The sequence below is a fragment of the Pan troglodytes genome, chromosome 2 (assembly GCF_028858775.2).
Source record: "Pan troglodytes isolate AG18354 chromosome 2, NHGRI_mPanTro3-v2.0_pri, whole genome shotgun sequence".
Classification (NCBI taxonomy): Eukaryota; Metazoa; Chordata; class Mammalia; order Primates; family Hominidae; genus Pan; species Pan troglodytes.
The window spans coordinates 48,383,202-48,403,832 of record NC_086015.1 but is presented as its reverse complement, the minus strand read 5'-3'; the positions used below and the strand labels follow the sequence as shown (position 1 = coordinate 48,403,832).

The 20,631-nt window shown below is 40.8% G+C and overlaps 1 protein-coding gene across 6 annotated transcripts in view; it reads right to left on the bottom strand.

Moving 5' to 3' along the window:
* Positions 1-20,631, bottom strand: part of TCAIM (T cell activation inhibitor, mitochondrial) — a 71,863-nt gene that overhangs the window by 3,617 nt on the left and 47,615 nt on the right. For all 6 annotated transcript variants that reach the window (XM_516398.7, XM_063806727.1, XM_003309751.5 and 3 more), the window contains 5 exons: positions 12,926-13,048; positions 9,415-9,512; positions 9,078-9,169; positions 5,328-5,560; positions 4,581-4,712 (listed from right to left, as the gene is read on the bottom strand). In XM_516398.7, the coding sequence (XP_516398.3) occupies positions 4,581-4,712; positions 5,328-5,560; positions 9,078-9,169; positions 9,415-9,512; positions 12,926-13,048 (678 nt within the window). The remainder of the gene's footprint in view (positions 1-4,580; positions 4,713-5,327; positions 5,561-9,077; positions 9,170-9,414; positions 9,513-12,925; positions 13,049-20,631) is intronic.

Sequence of the window (20,631 nt, the reverse complement as noted above, 5' to 3'; positions counted from 1 at the left end):
CGTGATCTTGGCTCACTGTAACCTCTGCCTCCCAGGTTCAAGCGATTCTCCTGCCTCAGCCTCCCAAGTAGCTGGGATTGCATGCATGTACCACCACGCCCGGCTATTTTTTCTATAGTAGAGGCAGGGTTTTGCCATGTTGGCCAGGCTGGTCTTCAACTACTGACCTTAGGTGATCCGCCTGCCTCAGCCTCCCAAAGTGCTGGGATTACAGGTGTCAGCCACTGTGCCTGGCCTTGAGATAGGGTCTTGCTGTTGCCCAGGCTGGAGTATCACTGTCGTGACCATGGTTCACTGCAGCCTTGACCATCCAGGCTTAGGCAAACCTCCTGCCTCAGCTTCCCAAGTAGCTGAGACTACAGGTGCAAACCACCACACCCAGCTAATTTTTAAATTTTTTGTAGAGACGAGGTCTCACCATGTAGCCCAGACTGGTCTTGAACTCCAGGGCTCAAGTGATCCTCCTGCCTTAGCCTCCCAAAGTGCTGGGATTATAACTGTGAGCCACCATGCCCACCCTTTAGTCACTGTTTCTACTACATGCAAGTATCAGAACTACTTAAACACTCTTCTATTACTGTACATTTTGATTGTTTCCAACTTATCTAAGTGATTTTAAAATTTGAAATATATGATATAGAGTAAAAGGAAACATCTGAGTGGGTTACTATAAAAACATAAAGTGAGGAATGCCCCTGCTAGGGAGAGCTGGTTGATTCTCAGGTGCAGGTTACTCTGGGTTATTACCACCCTACAGAAGAACTGTGAACTAGGTTATCACCAGCCTCCAAAGGACTGGGGGTTCCGCAGGCAGCAAATACTGTCTATATGCCAGCCAGGCAATGCCAAGAGACAGGAGCTACAAGTCACACAGTTTTGGGATGGTCATGTGGGTTGTACATACTAGCTTAGAATAGTGTGGGCTTTTTCCCTTTTTCTAACTATTCAGCAAGCTGAGAGTCCAGCAGAGCTGCTACTGTGAGGACCCTGTGAGCATGGGTGGCCTCTGGCTCCTTTTCTTTTGAACTAGAACAGCTGAGAGCTTTAATCTTTTTTATTAGGTTGGTGCAAAAGTAATTGCAGTTTTTTGCCATAAAAAAAAAAAATGGCAAAAACTGCAATTACTTTTGCACCAACCTAATAAAAATAAACTATGTTTCCACTTAAGAATCCACCTTATAAGTGAAAAAGTATCTGAAAACCACTCTCTAGGAACATGCTTCACTGAAGGAAAGAAGTTAGTCTTCATCACTGCTCTGCGAATATAATGAAGGTGTCTTACTAGGGCAGGGACAGCAGAGCAAAGGAAGGAAAGACAGCAAAGGCAAGGAGAGGCTCCTGGGCCCAGAGTCAGGGGCATGAGGATGATGACTGAGCAGGAAGGAAGGTTGGGACCAACAGCAAGTGCTTTCTCTTCTTGGGGGCTAAGTATAGGGATGAGGACTCTGGGGCCCAGAGCCAGAAAAAGGCTAAGGAAGCAGGTGAAAGGTCAATCGGTATTTCCTGAAGGCTCCCTGTGTGCCAGGCACCCATCCCAGTTGGCACCGGAGGGAACAAAATAGACTGAAGTCTTCCCTCAGTGGGCTTACCTTCTGTTGGGAAGGAGAGAGAGACAATACATTAATAAGGAAACAGCAAATTTGCTGAGGTGGATGGAGAAAGGCAGGCCAGCTGAGGTGGAGAGGGGAGTGCAGCAGAGGGTGGGGACTCCATGCTTCGAGTTGTGTGGCCAGAGAAGGTGGAATGTGAGCAGGGCCTGAGGAAGCTGAGATTTCTGAGGAAGGAGTGCCTCAGGCTGGGGGAAAGCACACAGGCCCAGGAGTGGATAACATGTCAAGAGTGCCCGAGGACTATAAAAAGGCTGGAGCAGAACGAGTGAGAGGAGAGTCCCAGGAGCTGAGCTGAGAGAAGCAAGGGAGTGGGCAGAGGGTCTGTGGGCACTGGGCAGAGGAGTGACAGCTCTGACTAGGTTCCCACTGCTGCTCTGACGAGAGTCCACTGTGGGTTGGGGAGATGCTGAGTGTGGAAGCCTGAAGACCAGACAAGAGGCCATCACAAAATGATGGAGGCTCAGACCAGGTGCAGCAGGAAAGGAAAGGAGAAGAGGTGAGTTTCTTTCCATGTCTGCTCTGAAGGTGGACTGGGGTAGGGAGTGAGACAGGGGAGAGGAATCAAGATGATTCATGGGTTTTTATTCACCTGAGCAACTGGTAGGACGGAACATTCACAAATTGACCTATTTGAATTTTTTTATTTTTACTTTCCTTTCTCACAATCTAATAAGCATTACTCCAAAGCTATATAATGGCCATAGAGAAAAAGAGAAAAAGCAGCCGATAGGTTATAGCAAACAAAATAATCAGTCCTAATGATGAACAGTTGGCTAGAATTGCTCTTGAGGGTTAAAGCAGACGTAAAATTTAGAAAAGAAATAGCATGAACAAATACTTAACAACCAATCAAGAGGTAGGGTGTGATAGGATCTGGCCTACCGAGTTGTCATCAATTCCATAAGGAAAACAGGAAAACAAAAGAGATGCTGCTCCTTCATTTACTTTATATATAAAATGATCTCACTGTCTCTTGCTAAAAGAATGGCTTCCATCATTAGTTGCCATCCCTTCTCTCTATTTATTTATTTTTCTGAGACGGAGTCTCGCTCTGTTGCCCAGGCTGGAGTGCAATGGCATGATCTCGGCTCACTGCAAGCTCCACCTCCCAGGTTCAAGTGATTCTCCTGTCTCAGCCTCCTGAGTAGCTGGGATTACAGGTGCATGCCACCATGCCCAGCTAATTTTTATATTTTTAGTAGAGATGGGGTTTCACCATGTTGGCCAGGCTGGTCTCAAACTCCTGACCTCAAGTGATCCGCCCACCTCGGCCTCCCAAAGTGCTGAGATTAAAGGTGTGAGCCACCATATCTAGCCTCTCTCTATATTTAAGATTCCTGGCTTTTTAAATGAGTACTTTGTGGAAACTGAGCCTCAAATGAACGGTAAGGCGGGAGAACTGCTTCCACTGGCACCCTGCTAAACAACCAGGTTCCATCACCCTGTCCTCTTCTCTTCTCCTTGAAACTTCCCTCCAGGGACATGTGGAATGGCATTCTCTCCAGCTTCCATCCTGTTCCCTGCTGTTGCCTTCCCTTGTCCCCTATGCTACCAGGGTGTCAGCTTTGGCTCTTCCCACTTGACTGTGCTCCAGCTACCACTGGCAAATTTACAGCACTCACATCTCCTACTAGAAACAATTCCAGGAGGCAGAGATCATGTCTGAGTCTTTCTATCAATGGCATTGATCTCAGCTTTGGGCACATAACAGTCACAGTAAATGCTGGCTAAGTAAATGACTTCATTTCTTCACAAGTGATACATAAAACATTATCAAGCAATATCTTACCACCTACAAACACGAAACTGTTGGCTATAATAGGACTCCTTCAAAGATACAAACAACATAAAAACAATACTGCTTAGGAACTAAAATGATACATATATTTTTTTGAGAAAGGATTTCATTATGTCACCCAGGCTGGAGTACAGAGGTGTGATCACAGCTCACTGCAGCCTTGACCACCCAGGCTCAATCAATCCTCCCACCTCAGCCTCCTGAGTAGCTGGGATACAGGCATGTGCCACCATGCCTGGCTAATTTTTTTTTTTTTTCCCCACCATATTGCCCAGGGTTTCACCATGTTGCCTAGACTGGTCTTGAACTCCTGGGCTCAAGTGATCTCCTTGCCTTGGCCTCCTAAAGTGCTGGGATTACAGGCTTGAGCCACTGTGCATGGCCTAAAATGATTTTTTGCTTTAAGGTTTCTTCTCAAGTTAATTAAAATGCAGATAAAGTTTTATTTATATCAATAGTTAAAAGGTTTATTTTTTTTCTTTTTCTCACTCTTTCATCCAGGCTGGAGTGCAGTGGCATGATCTCGGCTCACTGCAACCTCTGTCTCCTGGGTTCAACCCATTTTCCTGCCTCAGTCTCCTGAGTAGCTGGGACTAGAGGTGACCGCCATAACACCTGGATAACTTTTGTATTTTTAGTAAAGATGGGGTTTCACCATGTTGGCCAAGCTGGTCTCAAACTCCTGACCTCACAAGTGATCTGCCTGCCTCGGCCTCCCCAAGTGCTGGGATTACAGGCATGAGCCACCGTGCCGGGCCTAAGATGATTTTTGTACTTTAAGTTTTCTTCTCAACTTAATCAAGATACAGATAAAGTTCTTTTTATATCAACAGTTTGAAAATTTTAAAACAATAAAGATTCCTGTTAATCAAGAAATAACCAATATTTTTCCTTGTTGTCAGTCTTTTCCATCTGGAAAATTCCTTGCTGATATTCTTATTTTTCATTCTGTTTCTGAATTGACTTTTATATTAAGAAGCTGTACTTCTCAAACTGAGGTCCGTGGTGGTAATATAATTTAGGTAGGGAAGAAATAAATATGGAATATCTAATAATTAGTCAATTTCCTAAGCTTCATACTGTTTCCAGGTCCCATATTTATGAGTTCCAAATATCTGAAGTTTTCAGTTAGACTGAATGATCTGACTTTACAGAAGACTGGCAGTACTTACTCTTCCTTTCTTTTCATGTTCTCTCTTGCCTGCTGAGCTTTGGTGAGAATAAACCACTGGAGATTTGCTGGATCACAGAGTGTTGGAATATTAAAATGCCCGAGTTCATGCAAGCTTGGAGCATATCTGTCACTGCAATAAAATATACATTAAAGGAAAAACCACTGACCCTCTCCTCTCCCCCACCAGAGAAAATATTTTATTAGTCTTCAGGAAAATAAAAAAAAATCATCAAGAAAAGCCACCTCAAAAGTACAGCAACATTGACTTAAAGCTTTGCTGCCCCCAAAGACACACTTCTTCAGAAGATCACGACCTACTTGCAAGCCCTCTGACCTTCCTTATCTGTCACATGCCAGGGGTGACCTGCTGCACAGTGAGGTTGTGAGAGCTAAAGACAGAATGCATATAAGTACCCAGCACAGTGCTCGGCAAACAGTGTATACACCACAAATGTTGGCTACTGATTTACTATTAGTTTAATCTTATAATGTTTTCCATTGGATTGACTTTGCCCAGTAAATCTGCTCAGCAATATATTCAAAGAATGTTCTAGACATTAAATCCTTCAATCCTTCCATGCTGGCTTTTCTAGTGTGTAGAAGAGGGTTGCTAATACAAGTAGTGGCATTTTTTTCTTTAATTCCTAAGAACTACCCATTGAAATACAAAACAATTTAATGCATTTACACACACAACCCACCTAGACGAAGGAATAAAAGTAATCCTTCTATCTTAGATATTTACCTGTTAAGGATCATTTGTAAACCACGCAAACTTCGAGGGTGAAATAGTATCCTACTTTTCAACAGTCTATTATAAAACACATCAAGAAGAGAGTAATATTCTTCAAGTGTCAATACTGGCTGTAATTCTTCAATATAAACAACTTGTATGCCACCTAAAAGATAGCTTATTTGGTCTTCTAAAATCATCAGCCTCCTCCGAAGGTCAAAATAACTTGGCAATCTTTCAAAAAGCTACAGTGTTAACAAAGGGAAAGAAATAATTAGTTTTATGTTACTATAATAATTTAATTTTAGAATTCCAATAAATGGCATTAAGACATTTTTAACAAGAAAATGATTTTCATTGAAGGAAAGTTCAAGTAAGAGATAAAAAAACTTAATGTAATGCTGGAAATATTAATATTCAAAACAAGCCACTGTAAATCTTTGGGATTTTTAGATGGGAATTTGTGAGGTTCCAAAAAAAAATATGTTCCAAATAAAAGTAAGTCCTAATCCTAAGCACTAATATTTAAATATTTAGGTAAGAATCTTAAATTAGTTTAGAATTATTAAATGGCATAAAGAAAAGTTTTAGAAATAAAGTGTATGTATTTCAACTCAGTCTATTCCTTCAAAATTTACTTTAAAGCAACTAAATACAATTAAGTGCAATAAATATGATTGTGCACCTACCATATACGTAAGCACTGAGCTGGACACTTCAAGTGTACAGATTATAAGAGTTTGTCCCTGTTTGGCTGGGACTCACAGTTGGGGTACAAGGAAACAAAAATCCGAATTTAGCATGCTAAATGCCAAATCAGGCTGAGTGGATACAGAGGAGGTTCAGGCAAAGGTTTCTAAGGGAGTCTAATTTAATCAATCTTAAACATTAAGTAAGATTTAGAAATGGCACATGAATGTAAGGGATGTTTTGGGGGAAGGAAAAAGAGCATGTGCAAATATGGAACCATGAAAAGGAACAGCATGTTTGGAAACAATAAGGAGTTTGGTATGGCTGGCATGTGACCTGCTGCGATTGAGTGGAAAGAGAAGGGCTGAAGGGGGATGTAGGGGCTGGGTCAGGGAAGGACCACTAAGGACTTAAGATTTTCTATTAAAAGCCAGGGCCTTTTAGAAGAGTTGGAAGGCATTAAAAACTCTGCTATAATAAAAGCAATAGCTATGTAAAAATTCTACAAATTATTTATAATCTACTTTTAACATCTTGTGGAAAATAATTTTACTCCCTATTTTTCAATTTTTCCATGGGTTACTCATGTATATATGGTAACTACATTTTAAAAGCTTTTTATTTTGAGATAATTGTAGATTCATATACCTTTCACTTAATAGTACATCTTATACAATTATTGCCATAATATCACAACCAGGAAATTGACATTGATACAATTCATTAATCTTACTCAGAGTTCATCAGTTTTACTTGCATGCATTTGTGTATTTTTCACACGTGTATTCATTTTATTATATGTGTACAGAGCCGTGTGACACTGCCACAGTCAAAACACACAAGAGTTCCATCACAGGGATCCCGTTTATAGCACTGACACCTCTGCTCCCCTCTCTCTACTTCCTGGCAACCACTAATCTTTCCTTCCTTTCTATCATTTTATTATTTCAAGGGTGTTATGTAAATAGAATCATACAGTTTGTAACCTTTTGAGACTGACTTTTTCACTCAGCACAATGCCCTTAAGATCCATCCAGTTGCTGCATGTATCAATAGCTCATTCCTTTTCATTGCTGAGTAGAATCCTATGGTATGGATGTACCAGTTTGTTTAGCTATTCACACACTGAAGAAAATTCATTTTTTCCTAGTTTTTGGCTATTATAAACATTCATGTACAGGTGTTTGTGTGAACATAATTTTTCATTTCTCTGCTGTAAATACCCAAGGGTGACTGCTGGGTCATGTTTAGTTTCGTAAGAAACCACTATAATCTTTTTCCAGAATGCCTGTACCACTTTACATTCCCATCAGCAATGCATGAATGACCTATTTTTTCTGCATTCTTATCAGCATGTAACTATTTTTCATTTTAGCCGTCCTGGTGTGTAGTGATAATGCACTATGGTTTTTATCTATCTATCTATCTATCTATCTATCTATCTATCTATCTATCTATCTAATCTTTGTATCTATTTGAGACACAGTCTCGCTGTGTTGCCCAGGCTGGAATGCAGTGGCGCAATCTCGGCTCACTGCAACTTCCGCCTCCCGGGTTCAAATGATTCTCCTGCCTCAGCCTCCCAAATAGCTGGGACTATAGGCGCCTGCCACCATGCCCGGCTTTTTATTTTTTTTTAATTTTTAGTAGAGACGGCGTTTCACTGTGTTTGCCAGGCTGGTCTCAAACTCCTGACCTTGTGATCCACCTGCCTTGGCCTCCAAAAGTACTGGGATTACAGGTGTGAGCCACAGTGCCCGGCCAATAAACATGTTTTTATGTGCTTACATGTCATCTGTACATTCTCTTTGGCAACATGTCATTTCATGTCACCGTTTTTGGTTGGATTGGTTTTTTTAGTAGCCCTTTTTAGTTGTTTTTTTTTTTCTGCTGAATTTTGAGAGTTTTAGATTGCCCTTTTTTAGTTGGATTGGTTTTTTCTCTTCCTGCTGAAATTTGAGAGTTTTAAAATATATTCTAGATACAATGTCTTTGTCAGATATACAGTTTGCAAATATTTCTACCAAATAAATATTTGATTTGAACAGACGCTTCACTAAAGAAGATATGTGGATGACAAATAAGCACATGAAAAGATGCTCACCATTATTTATTATTAGAGAAATGCAAATTAAACATTGAATGAGATTGTACTACAGAGCTATTAGACTGACTAAAATTAAAAAGATGACCATAGTTAAGTGTTGGCAGTTTTTTAAAAAGTTAAAATGCTCTACCATATGATCCAGCCATTCTATTCTAGGTATTTACCCAAGAGAAAGGAAATATATGTCCATATATTTGTGCACAAATGTTCATAGCAGCTTTATTTGTAATAGTCACAAAGTGATATGACCCTATGTTCATCAACAGGTGAATGAATAAACAAACTGTGGTATATTTATACCATGAAATAGTACATAGTAATAAAAAGGAATAAACTCCCAATACATGCAACCATATGGATGAATCTCAAAATGAGACAGTGAAAGAAACCAGACACAAAAGTTTGCAAGCCCTATGATTCCACTTATGAAAAACTCCAAAACTAATCTATAGTAACAGAAAGCAGACCAGTGGTTGCTTGGAGAGGGGGTGGTGGGATGGGAGGGAGTGTTTACAAAGGGCCATATGCTCACATATATGCCCAGTTGTTGGATACGTTTGCTATCTTGACTGTGATAATGGCTTCATGGGCATACATAATATGTCAAAACTTACCAAATAACACACAAGAAACATGTGCAGTTTATTAAATGTCAGTTATACCTCAATAAATCTGTTAAGAACAAGTAAAACAAAACAGAATATAGGCTTTCAGGCTGTGCTTCAGAAAAGAATGCAATATTACCAGATAAAAACTGCCTTAAAAATCAGTCTTTCCTCTTAAGTATTTTAAGTACATGGTATTTAAGCATCTGATCTGAAAACAGCTGATACTGTGATTAAAAACATTAAAAAACAAAAACAAAAACACAACAAACCTTTTTTTAGTCCCTTAACATTACAGCATTGTTGGAAATGAAAGTTTATGAATGACAAGGAGTTTTTAATTTTAAGGCTCTTTCTTACTTTTGTCCAGTGGTGATGGACATCCATTGTTCCTAGCATCACATGGCCCACTGCACTCATGCCAGAACGGTCTGTAAATATGATTGTACACCCTGATGACAAAACACAAAACCTTTGGTCATGGTCGAGGTGCTTCATTCTTTCAGCATTGTGCAAATAGTGTATAAACCCAGGATTAAATTCAGTAGAAGCTTAAAGGCTAATTTTATGCCACTGCTTTATTCAAAGAACAGATTTAAAAGTTCAGCTGTGATAAAGTTATTTGGTTTTTCCATTAAAATTTATAGACGTACATAGCAGCTAAGTGATTTTTTAAAAGAAAATGGAAAATGTTTACCTTTTGCTTTTTTAAGTGTTTCCAAATTCTGCTGTGCTAAGCGGCTTAAACTATGCAGCTGGCTACAGCGGTGGGCGATGCCCCAGCTCCTCTGCCACCTAGGCCAACAGAGCACACACGCATGTTAACAAGTGGCACCCTGAAGACGGAGCGAGCACCCACCACAACTACTGGAGTCCTTGGAAAGCCGATGAGTCTCTTTTTGAAGCAGACACAAAACATGTTTTGATTGATCATATGTTTCTAAGCTAGCTAATTTTTAAAAAAGCAACCAAATGGAAAATGAATTGTTTACCAGAGGGCAGAAATATTACTACTATGTTCAGGTATCCAAAGATTTAAAATAAGCAAATATAAGATGTTTCTATTTAAAAATAAGATGATGAAATGGGAAAACTTTGAAAAAAGTGTTTTTCTTTTTCACATTGTTACAATGACAATGGTTTTGTTTTAGATTCAAGTTCCAACTAGGAATTCCAGTTAGGTTTATCAGGTTCTCTTTTTTGTTTTTGAGACAGAGTCTCACTCTGTCGCCCAGGCGAGAGTGCAGTGGTGTAATCACGGCTCACTGCAGCCTTGACCTCCTCTGCTCAAGAGATCCTCCTACCTCAGCCTCACGAGTAGCTGGGACTAAAGGCATGTGCCACCATGGCCGGCTACTTAAATAAATTTTTTTGTAGAGACAGGGTTTCACCATGTTGCTCAGGCTGGTCTTCAACACCTGGGCTCAAGTGATCCACCCGCCTTGGCCTCCCAGAGTGTTGGGATTACAGGCATGAGCCACCGTACCTGACCTCAGGTTCTTTTTATCTCATTCTAGAGAAAGTGATTTTGATGAAATCATGTAATCTGCTCATTTTATAAATTAATATTAAACCTCAGTGACACATGGAACCTGACACTGACACGATGTCAGAGGCCCTGCTGTGTAACTGAAGAGCACCGGTCTCGAGTGCTGTCAGAAAACCCACCTTGGAATTCTAATTCTGTGGTTTACTAGCTCTGTGACCTTGAACAAGCTGCTTTTAGCCTTCCTAAGGTTTTCACTTTCATGCTTGCAAAGTGAGGATGTTTCCTGCTACACAGATAGTAGACATCAAATGAGGTAATGTGTGTGAAGAGTCAGGCATTCAAAACAGGCGCTCAAGAAACGTAGGTTCTTCTTTTATCCTAATACTAATTCTGATGAATGTCATTTCTGATAAAATGAAAACTTGTTTAAAAAATTGTTTTTTTCTTTAAACTACAATTTAAAAAGTAAAATATAATTTCAAAGAATATTAATTTTTGATTATTTGAAATTAAAAAATTTAAGTGACAAAGGTAGTAAATGCTGTTTTTGTTAAAAATGGTGTTTTATATAGGCTGTTTAGAATGAAAAACAATGTCATTAGTTAATGTTTCTGTTTGCTGGAGTTTTGGCTAATTTTTTAGCAAGTAAAGAAGCCCTCATGCCCATGGTCCTCAAATGTTATGGTCTCAGGGACCCTTTTATACTCTTAAAAATTGAAAACTAGAGTTTATGTGGGATATATACATATATACATATATATATATATATATATTTTTTTTTTTTTTTTTTTTTTGAGACAGTCTCGCTCTGTTGCCCAGGCCGGAGTGCAGTGGCGTGATCTCGGCTCACTGCAACCTCTGTCTCCTGAGTTCAAGCAATTCTCCTGCCTCAGCCTCCTGAGTAGCTGGGATTACAGGCACGTGCCACCAGGCCTGGCTAATTTTTGTATTTTTAGTAGAGACGGGGTTTCACCATGTTGGTCAGGCTGGTCTCAAACTCCTGACCTCGTGATCTGCCCGCCTTGGCCTCCCAAAGTGCTGGGATTACAGGTGTGAGCCACCATACCCGGCCGGGTTATATCTATTGACATTTACCATAATATAAATTAAAGCTGAGAAATTTCTCCATGATACTGTAAAATAATGTTTATTTCTTTTTTTGTTTAAGAAATCCTTTCATTTTCCTAACCCCAGTCTGCTTTGACAGATCTTTTAAAATTTCTATTAGAAAAAGTTATTTGCATGCACCTTAATTTGTTTATCTTATAAACTTTTAAAAATGATCTTACTATTTTTAGTTAGAAAAGTTTATGCTAATAGACTATGGAATGGGAAGAAACCCCTATAATAAAGTTTAATCTGAAAATGATTAGTGTGATGATACAATAATGGATATATGCATACATTCAAACATTCCACACATGGAAGTCTAAAAGAATGCTTTGAAATTCTGAATTATCTTATGATGATTTGATTATACAAGAACAGAACATGTAAATACTATCTGTACTCTGTAAACACAGGAAAAAAAGGTGTTTTTATGGTACCCAAGTCATTTGTTTTAATATAAGAAAAAAAAGTCCTAATAATGAGAATTGAAAACAACAAAACAGGCTATAGCAAATAGTAACAAAGATGTTTAAACATGAAGACTGGATGACGATTTTTCTGAGTTCTAGTGATGGGAAGTCCAGTGACTGAATGACCTGACTCCTCCTTTTCCCTTCCTTACAGTTTTAAGAACTGTTAAATCTATTCCACAATAAATTTCAGCATGGATCTTTATATAACTGCAATTTCCAAGTTTATGAAAACTTACTTAAAAAGTCCTGCTATATAATATAAAACCAAGAATACAACATCCATTTTCTCTCTCCCCTCCTCTTTTTAAACTCAAATACTAATCTTTTAAAACACTTATTATTATTATTATTTAGAGATGAGGTCTCGCTATGTTGCCCAGGCTGGTCTCAAACTCCTGGCCTCAAGTGATCCTCCTGCCTTGGCCTCCCAAAGTGGTAGAATTACAGGTATGAGTCACTGTGTCTGGCCTTAAATATCTTACAAGATGGGGGCATAATTATTTTTTATATATTATGTGTATATGGAAGAGGGTATTTTTCTTACAAACTTATTATGTAAAAAAGTTTATTACGCCAAAAATGTCAGTCAGTACTTAAACAAACCTTACTTCTTTATCTATATATAGAAGAAAGAAGTAACGTATATATAAATTGAGATGAAGTCTTGCTCTATCACCCAGGCTGCAGTGCAGTGATGCAATTATAGCTCACTGCAGCCTCAAGCTCCTGGGCTTAAGTGATCCTCTTGCCTCACCCTTCCAAGTAGCTGAGACTACAGGTGCAGGCCATAGTGCCTAGCTATTTTTTTTTTAAGTTTTTGTAGAGATGGGGTCTCTATATGTTGCCCAGGCTAGTCTTGAACTCCTGGGCTCAAGCGATCCTCCCACCTTGGCCTCCCAAAGTGCTGGGATTACAGGCAAGAGCCACTGTGCACAGCCTTATTTCAGTATTTAAAATAAGAAATTAATAAGAGTTTTCTTACACAGATGAACATTTCATGATGTTCATAAAGATAATTGAAGAGTACTCAGTTATCAGAGCAATTAAAGATGCAAATATTTAGCTGCTGAAAAGCTTATCAGTTGGTAATTAATATTCATTTCAATTTCTAAATTAGGTTCTCTCTTCTTTCTTACCTGATATCTGAGAGTTGCAATTGATGAGACAGTTCATCTTTTAAACGATCTAGTTCTTTTCTAAGTGGCAAACTGTTCTTTAGCTTTTTAACAGCACTTTTCCCATTGTTATCTAACCAGGATCTAGAAAGAGAGAGAGAGATACATACTTTACAATACTAACTATAATATACATATTTTTACTATTAAAAGACACATGCATGCACTTGCGTATTCACAATAGCAAAGACTTGGAATCAACCTAAATGCCAATCAATGACAGATTGGGTAAAGAAAATGTGGTACATATATACCATAGAATACTATGCAGCCATAAAAAAGAATGAGTTCATGTATTTCATGGGAACATGGATGAAGCTGGAGGCTATTATCCTTAGCAAACTAACACAGGAACAGAAAACCACATACTGCATGTTCTCACTTATAAACGGGAGCTAAATGATGAGACCACATGGACACAAAGAGGGGAGCAACAGACACTGGGACCCACTTGAAGGCAGAGGATGGAGGGAGAGGATCAGTAAAAACAACTATTGGGTACTAGGCTTAGTACCTAGGTAACAAAATAAACTGTACAACAAACCCCTATGATGAGAGTTTATTTATATAACAAACCTACACATGTACCCCGAACCTAAAAGTTAAAAAAAAATTGTACTCAGAAAAAAAGGACACATACATTACCTTAAAGCAGCCCCAGTGTTAAACTGAGTTTTCAATCAAACCTTTACTTCTACCTATTCTTTTTCAGAGATACCTACTTTTAAAATAAGTTGCTTGGAGAACTGCCAACACCTGTCAAATCATATTCTAGTTATGACAACTTCCTCTGCATATTAAAAAATTAAAATTTAATTATATCAAACCTGTCACTAGATTCCTAGAGATAGAATATTTTTTAAAATTAAAAATACTTCAAAGTGTGTTTATTACAACCTTCGGTAAGCTATACTGGATCTTCACTGATGTCAGTCATACACATATGGGAGGGTAGAACTAATACTAATTATGGAGCAAGTGAGCAAATATTATAATAGAGCTAAAAAGGTGTAAAAGTCAAACTCAACAGACATATCTGATGGGACTAGTGACAATTAAGAGGCAATGGGTCCTGATGAAGGAATAGGAAAAGATTACTTTGTGGATTCTGGCTGGGTGGATTCCAGTTTCTCCCTTTATTTTGGTCTTGGATATTACTACCCTGAGCTCCCAATGCTTATTCCCTCATCCCTGTAACCTAGTCCCTCCGACTGGTCAGACCTTACCAATCTAGTCATTTTGCCACACCCTCCTTCCAGGAGGGCCTCTTCACTACCCTGGTGCTCAGTGACACCTCCATTCCTTTCCACCCAACCAAATGTCCAGTTTCAGTTTCATCTCAACTATATCAACTCTATAATAAGCTCAGCAGAAAGATGTTCTCTAAACCTGTATTTCTTAGAATGTTTACCTCAATAGTCTTACAAGAAGAACTAAATATCAAAAATGCTTTGGCCGGGTGTGGTGGCTCAAGCCTGTGATCCCAGCACTTTGGGAGGCTGAGGTGGGTGGATCATGAGGTCAGGAGTTCGAGACCAGCCTGACCAACGTGGTGAAACCCCATCTCTACTAAAAAATACAAAAAAATTAGCCAGGCGTGTTCGCGCGCACCTGTAATCCCAGCTACTTAGGAGACTGAGGCAGAAGAATCGCTTGAACCCGGGAGGCGGAGGTTGCAGTGAGCTGAGATCATGCCACTGCACTCCAGAGTTTGGGTGACAGAGCGAGACTCCATCTAAAAATTACAAAAAAAAAAAAAGTCTTTAAGGATTAGAAGGGATAGCTTTCAGAAAAGAGCTGAAAGCCTGTGTGGCCTTCTAGAGAGCAGCACTGCCTCTGTAGAAACTCTCACTTGGTGCTATAATCATGACATAAGGGTGCTTGTTAGTGCTCAGGGTCACTGGCTACCCAAGGGAAGTCCAGAGAAATGAGTGACCTGGATGGAGTCCTGGGAGGCTGAAGAGCTGCTGCAGGAGTGGGTGGTGACGGGGAGGGGACAGAATGGTAAAGTGACTCTGGGCTGAGGGGAACATTTCAGATTCCAAAGCAAAGTGGTTGGGGGTGGGCCCCAGGCATTACTATGCAAGAGAAAACTCCAGGAAAACGAGAGGTTCCCTTTCTTCTTCTTATTTTTTTGTAGAGACTAGGTCTCACTTTGGTGCCCAGGCTGGCTCCAAACTTCTGGGCTCAAGTGATCCTCCTGCCTCGACCTGCCAAAATGCTAGGATTATAGGCATGAGCCACCATGCCTGGCCATTTTTTCTTAAAAAATTTTTTTTTTAATTGGCTATGCTAATCTTCTCTGTATTGTTCCAATTTTTTTGAGATGGGGTCTACCTATGTTGCCCAGGCTGGAATAGGTTGGTGTGATCATGGCTCACTGCAGCCTCGACCTCCTGGGCTCAAGTGATCCTCCAGACTTAGCCTCTCTAGTAGCTGGGACTACAAGCATGTACTACCATGCCCACCTAATTTTTTAAAGTTATTATTTGTAGAGATGAGGTCTTGCTATGTGGCCCAAACTGGTCTTGAACTCCTGGGCTCAAATGATCCTCCCGCGTTGGCATCCCAAAGTGCTGGCATTAAAGGCGTGAGCCACTGTACCTGGCCTCATTCCATTTTTAGTATATGTACTGCTGAAGCGAGTGCTAGGTTCCTTAATATTCACTTTAAATGTTTTAGATGTTGTGATCTAAAGCATTTAAAAATTATCAGGTTTAGAATATTGAAACTGACAAATCATTATGCATCTATTAAACACTTATATTGAATGCCTGACATTGTGTTGTGTTGGGATTACAAGGAAGATAAAGTCCCTGTTTTAAAGGAAGACACATTTAATAAGGAATATAGAGATAAGCAATTAGAATATAATATAAGAACTATTACGAGAAAAGAAGAAGTAATTCTTCCTGGAAGATTCTGTAGAACAGGTAGTATATGATCTGGAACCTGAAAGATGTATCAGATCTTTCCAGGTAGGTGAGACAGAATGGCATGTCAATCATATTAGTGCATAAAGACCTATGAGATGTACCAATATGCACAGATGACAGGATGCTTAGAGGGAGAGAAGGGCATAAGAGACTGGAGAGGGACTGGGGGTGAAGTGGGGTCAGACTATGAAGGGTCTTACACGCTGAGAAAGGGAACTGGAAGCTTATCCTCTAGGTGAAAGTGTTCGATGTTTTTTTTTTTAATTCAATGACTTTGCATAGCAATTAATAATCCTTCCTATACCCTCTTTAAGAATACTCATAAACATTTTGTCACTTCTGCATGGTGTGTGATTAAGCAGGCAAAAATATCTTAATTTACATCACTACTATTGGATATGGCATTACAATTTTCCAACTTTTCCACACTTATTAAGTAATACATGTTGTTCAACTTACTTTAAATTATGTAAGAGAAAGCATGATTTATTGACATATGAATTATCAAATGACACATCATGTTTGGTTTGGGGCCCAAATGTTTTGCAACATAGATTCAAATATGATCTTATAGATTTGTGAATTGATTTTTGGAATTCTTACATTTAATGTATAAAAATCAACTGGTCTAGCTTAACAATATTTGTGTTTTGTTTCTGAAAACTGAAGTAAAAACAAAGACTCTCAACATGGTTTCTGTTTTATTTTATTATTGTTATTTTTTGAGATGGAGTCTCACTGTGTCACCCAGGCTGGAGTGCAGTGGCACGATCTCGGCTCGCTGCAACCTCCGCCTCCCGGGTTTGAGTGATTCTTCTGCCTCAGCCTCCTGAGTAGCTGGGACTACAGGTGGGCACCACCACGCCTGGCTAATTTTTGTATTATTAGTAGAGATGGGGCTTCACCATATTGGCCAGGCTGGTCTCGAACTCCTGACCTCGTGATCCACCCCCCTCGGCCTCCCAAAGTGCCGGGATTACAGGCGTAAGCCACCGGCCGGGCTTTTAATATATACAGATATAAAGATACATGTTTCCTGGCTCTGGCCACTGAGAGGATTAGTAGTAACTGAGCGCATGTAGCACTGAGATGTTGGGTGTCTACAAACCAGTCCCTACTAGAAAGAGCCAGAGCTTCCTGGCAAAACTGCTGAATCAAACTTTGGAGCAGGAACAGTCCAGATGAACCTGGAACAACTTGGTGAACCAGAAAGTAAGGGAGTACTCAAGGAAAGATGGGGACATGGGCACTTCACATAGTCCCCATATGAAGAGATGATGAAATGAGGAAATCAACATGTGGCAACCAGCAGAGTAAAATGTGATTCAAGCAAGAATCATCAATGAATATTAGAGCAAGTGAGGAAGTAAAAATCTAATGAGTAAAAGGATATTTATATAGCCCTAAATATCTCCTTAACAGAAGCTAATTAAAGGACAAAAAATCATAACTTCCTGGAAGAAATTAGTATCATTAGTAATGGGTTACATAAACATCACATGCCTCCTATATAATACACTGAAAACAACACAACGTCACTTCTGGGGTAGGCCTGCAAAAAACTCTGACTGCAATTATGAGCAAACATCAGATAAACAAATGGAAAGACATTCTACAAAATAACTGGCTTGTATTCATCAAGGTAATGAAAGACAAGAAAACACTGAGGAACTGTTCCAGATTAAAGAAGACTAAAGAGATTTGACAACCAAATGTGGCTCATGATTTGGGATTTTCTTTTCCTAATAAAGGGCAGCGATCAGAAAATGAGTGACATTTGAATAATATCTCTGGGTTAGCTAATAGTATTGTCATAAGTGTTAACTTTTTAATTTTTAGTATTTTCTTATATAATGTTTCTATATTTTAAAAAAGTACAACCTAGGTATTTAGGGGTAAAGGGACATTGTGGCTGCAACTTACTCAAATGGTTCAGGGAAAAAATGTGTATAAATATACATATATAATTTCAATATTTAAATATATATATATAGAGAGAATGATAAAGCAAATGTGGTACAAAGTTAACATTTGAGGAATCTGGGTGGAGGTTACATGGGACTTCTTTATATTATTTCTGCAAATTTTCTTTCTTTTTTTATTTTAGTCTATAACTTTTTTTATTTTAGAGACAGGGACTTTCTCTGTTGCCCAGGCTGGAGTGCAACAGCACAATCATAGTGTCACAGGATCCTTGGGGTGTTGCTTTTCCAGCTGGAAACCTCTGTGGTTGGTAGTGTCTTTGCCTGAGTTTGGCTCGGGCCCACTGGGCTCATTCTGCCCACTTGGCCTGGCAGGCTGCACTCAGCTCACACTACCGGCCCAGATCCCACATCTGCCAAGGGCCAGCCAGGCACAGAGTGGCAAGGGGTGTGTGAGTGAGCGCAGGGTCCAGCCACTGTGCACAGCCAGGCGTGCTGACTGCAGTGGAGAGCGGGCAAACCCATGCACCAGCACAGGCACTGGCTCCATGCAAGGCTGCAGCTGACCAGGTGTACCACTGTGGGAACTGAGGAACGTGGTGGTTCCTGGAAGCTTGGAAACACCAGGAACCGTGGGGTCCCAAAGAGGGTGTCACAGCCCTGGTTTGGGGAGCCCAGACCTAGGCTCCCCAAGGAGTCCTAGGTCTGGGCTCCCCAAAGGGCTGCAGCTTTTCTCTCCTTGTCACTCGTAATGTGGCGAGCAGGGGGTGTGTTTCAGCCCTGTTTGTGTTACAGCTCTTTAAGTCCCACCATTAGGTGTTCACAAGTTCTTGTCCCATGTCCAGGAAGAATGAAGTATGTGGACAACTGGAGGGTGAGCAAGTCGGAGAGGAGCTTCACTGAGTGATAGAACAGCTCTCAGGAGACCTGGAGTAGCTCCTTTCTGCCAGCAGGTTGTCCCCACGAGTGTCCAGCCTTCAGCAGAGAGGAGACACACAGTGGATAGCTCCTTTTCACAGGCAGGCTGTGTCAACATTGAGGAGACCTGAAGTGGGTAACTCCTTCCCGCAGCTGGTAGTCCCAATGTCAGCATGAGTCTGGCTGAGTTTGGGGTTTTTATGTGCTCAGAAAGGAGGATTTTCCTGGTGGGCCTGGAAAAAGCACCATCCAATTGGCTGAACGGTTATCAGTGAAGTCTTCACTCTGGGCCATGGACTTCACCTGGAACCGGCAGCCCAGTCCCCACGCTTCAGGCTGTTCCTGGCTTGAAGGTGGGGTTCCATCAGGGACCTGGCCCTTTCTGCCCGGGAACCTATCTACCTCCTGCCATCAACATGCCGTCCATGGTACCCAGGCTGTTTGTGCTGAGGGGCTCCTGCAGGCCTGGGCCAAGCTGCCCTCAGCCACCCTCACCATGCCTCCCTCCCATGCTCGTCAGCGCCCAAAGTCCGGAGGGACAGAGACAGCAGGGGGCTGGTGTGTCAGCGCCACGCTGGCCAGGTCGTGACAGTGCCCAGGCTCTGCCACAAATTTGCTCTGCACTTGAGCGGGCACTGGGAGTGGAGAGAGGCCAGGGAGTGGGAGCAGGTGCTTCTGAGCTGACAGGGGTGGGGGTTCCCAGGCCCCTGAGAGCCCAGAGATGTCCGAGTCCAGAGTGGGTGGCTGGGCAGCTGCAGCTGCACCAGGGAGCATGGGGCTCCCACCCTACCAATTCAGTAGGAGGTGGGGCTCCTGCCTGTTCCCAGCCCACACCAGCTCTATAAAGCATGCAGCCCTGGACATGTCTCTCCTGCTGCAGCTGGTGTCTTAGCAGTGGCTGCTCCAGATGGGCTGCTGCTGCCATCAATAGCTCACTGTAACTTTGAACTCCTGGGCTCAAGCAATCCTCCCACTCGGCCTCAGGAGTAGAAAGAACTATAGGTGTGGCTAATTTTAAAGTGTTTTTTTTTTTTTTTTTTTTTTTTTTTTTTTTTTTGGAGCTTCTGGCTCTGTTGCCCAGGCTGAGGTGCAGTGGTGCAATCTCAGCTCACTGCAACCTTCGCCTCCTGGGCTCAAGTGATTCTCCTGTCTCAGCCTCTTGAGTAGCTGGGATTATAGGTGCGAGCCACTCTGCCTGGCCCTATTCCTGCAAATTTTCTGTGGGTCTGAAATTATGTCAAAATTAAAATTAAAAAACAGGTTAAAAAAAAAGAAAGTATAAGTTGCTGGCTACTGTTTGTAAGCATTTCTCTAGAGAAAAAAAATAATTGTAGAGAATGTCTTTATTCTTGAATATGTGAAAAACAAAACTGAAAATAAAGTCAACAAAAGCATTTTCTTTTTAGTTTTGGTGCTTATGTACAAGAGACACCATCGTGTGTTTCTGAATTTTGATCAAATCAATGCAACTAACAGGTCAGGTGAAGGTAATAAGAGACAAATTTTCAGATTTTTTTTGTTTTTGAGAAGGAGTCTCACTTTGTTGCCCAGGCTGGAGTGCAGTGGCACAATCTTGGCTCACTGCAACCTCCGCCTCCTGGGTTCAAACAATTCTCCTGCCTCAGCCTCCCAAGTAGCTGGGACTACAGGCGTGCGCCACCACTCCTGGCTAATTTTTTTTGTATTTTTAGTAGAGACGGTGTTTCACCACGTTAGCCAGGACGGTCTTGATCTCCTGACCTTGTGATCTGCCCACCTCGGCCTCCCAAAGTGCTGGGATTACAGGCATGAGCCACCATGCCCGGCCTTTCAGAATTATTTTTTATGCTCATTGACTTTTTCAGGATCAGCAGTCCCTGTATTTTTCTTTAAGACAATTTAAATAAGTATA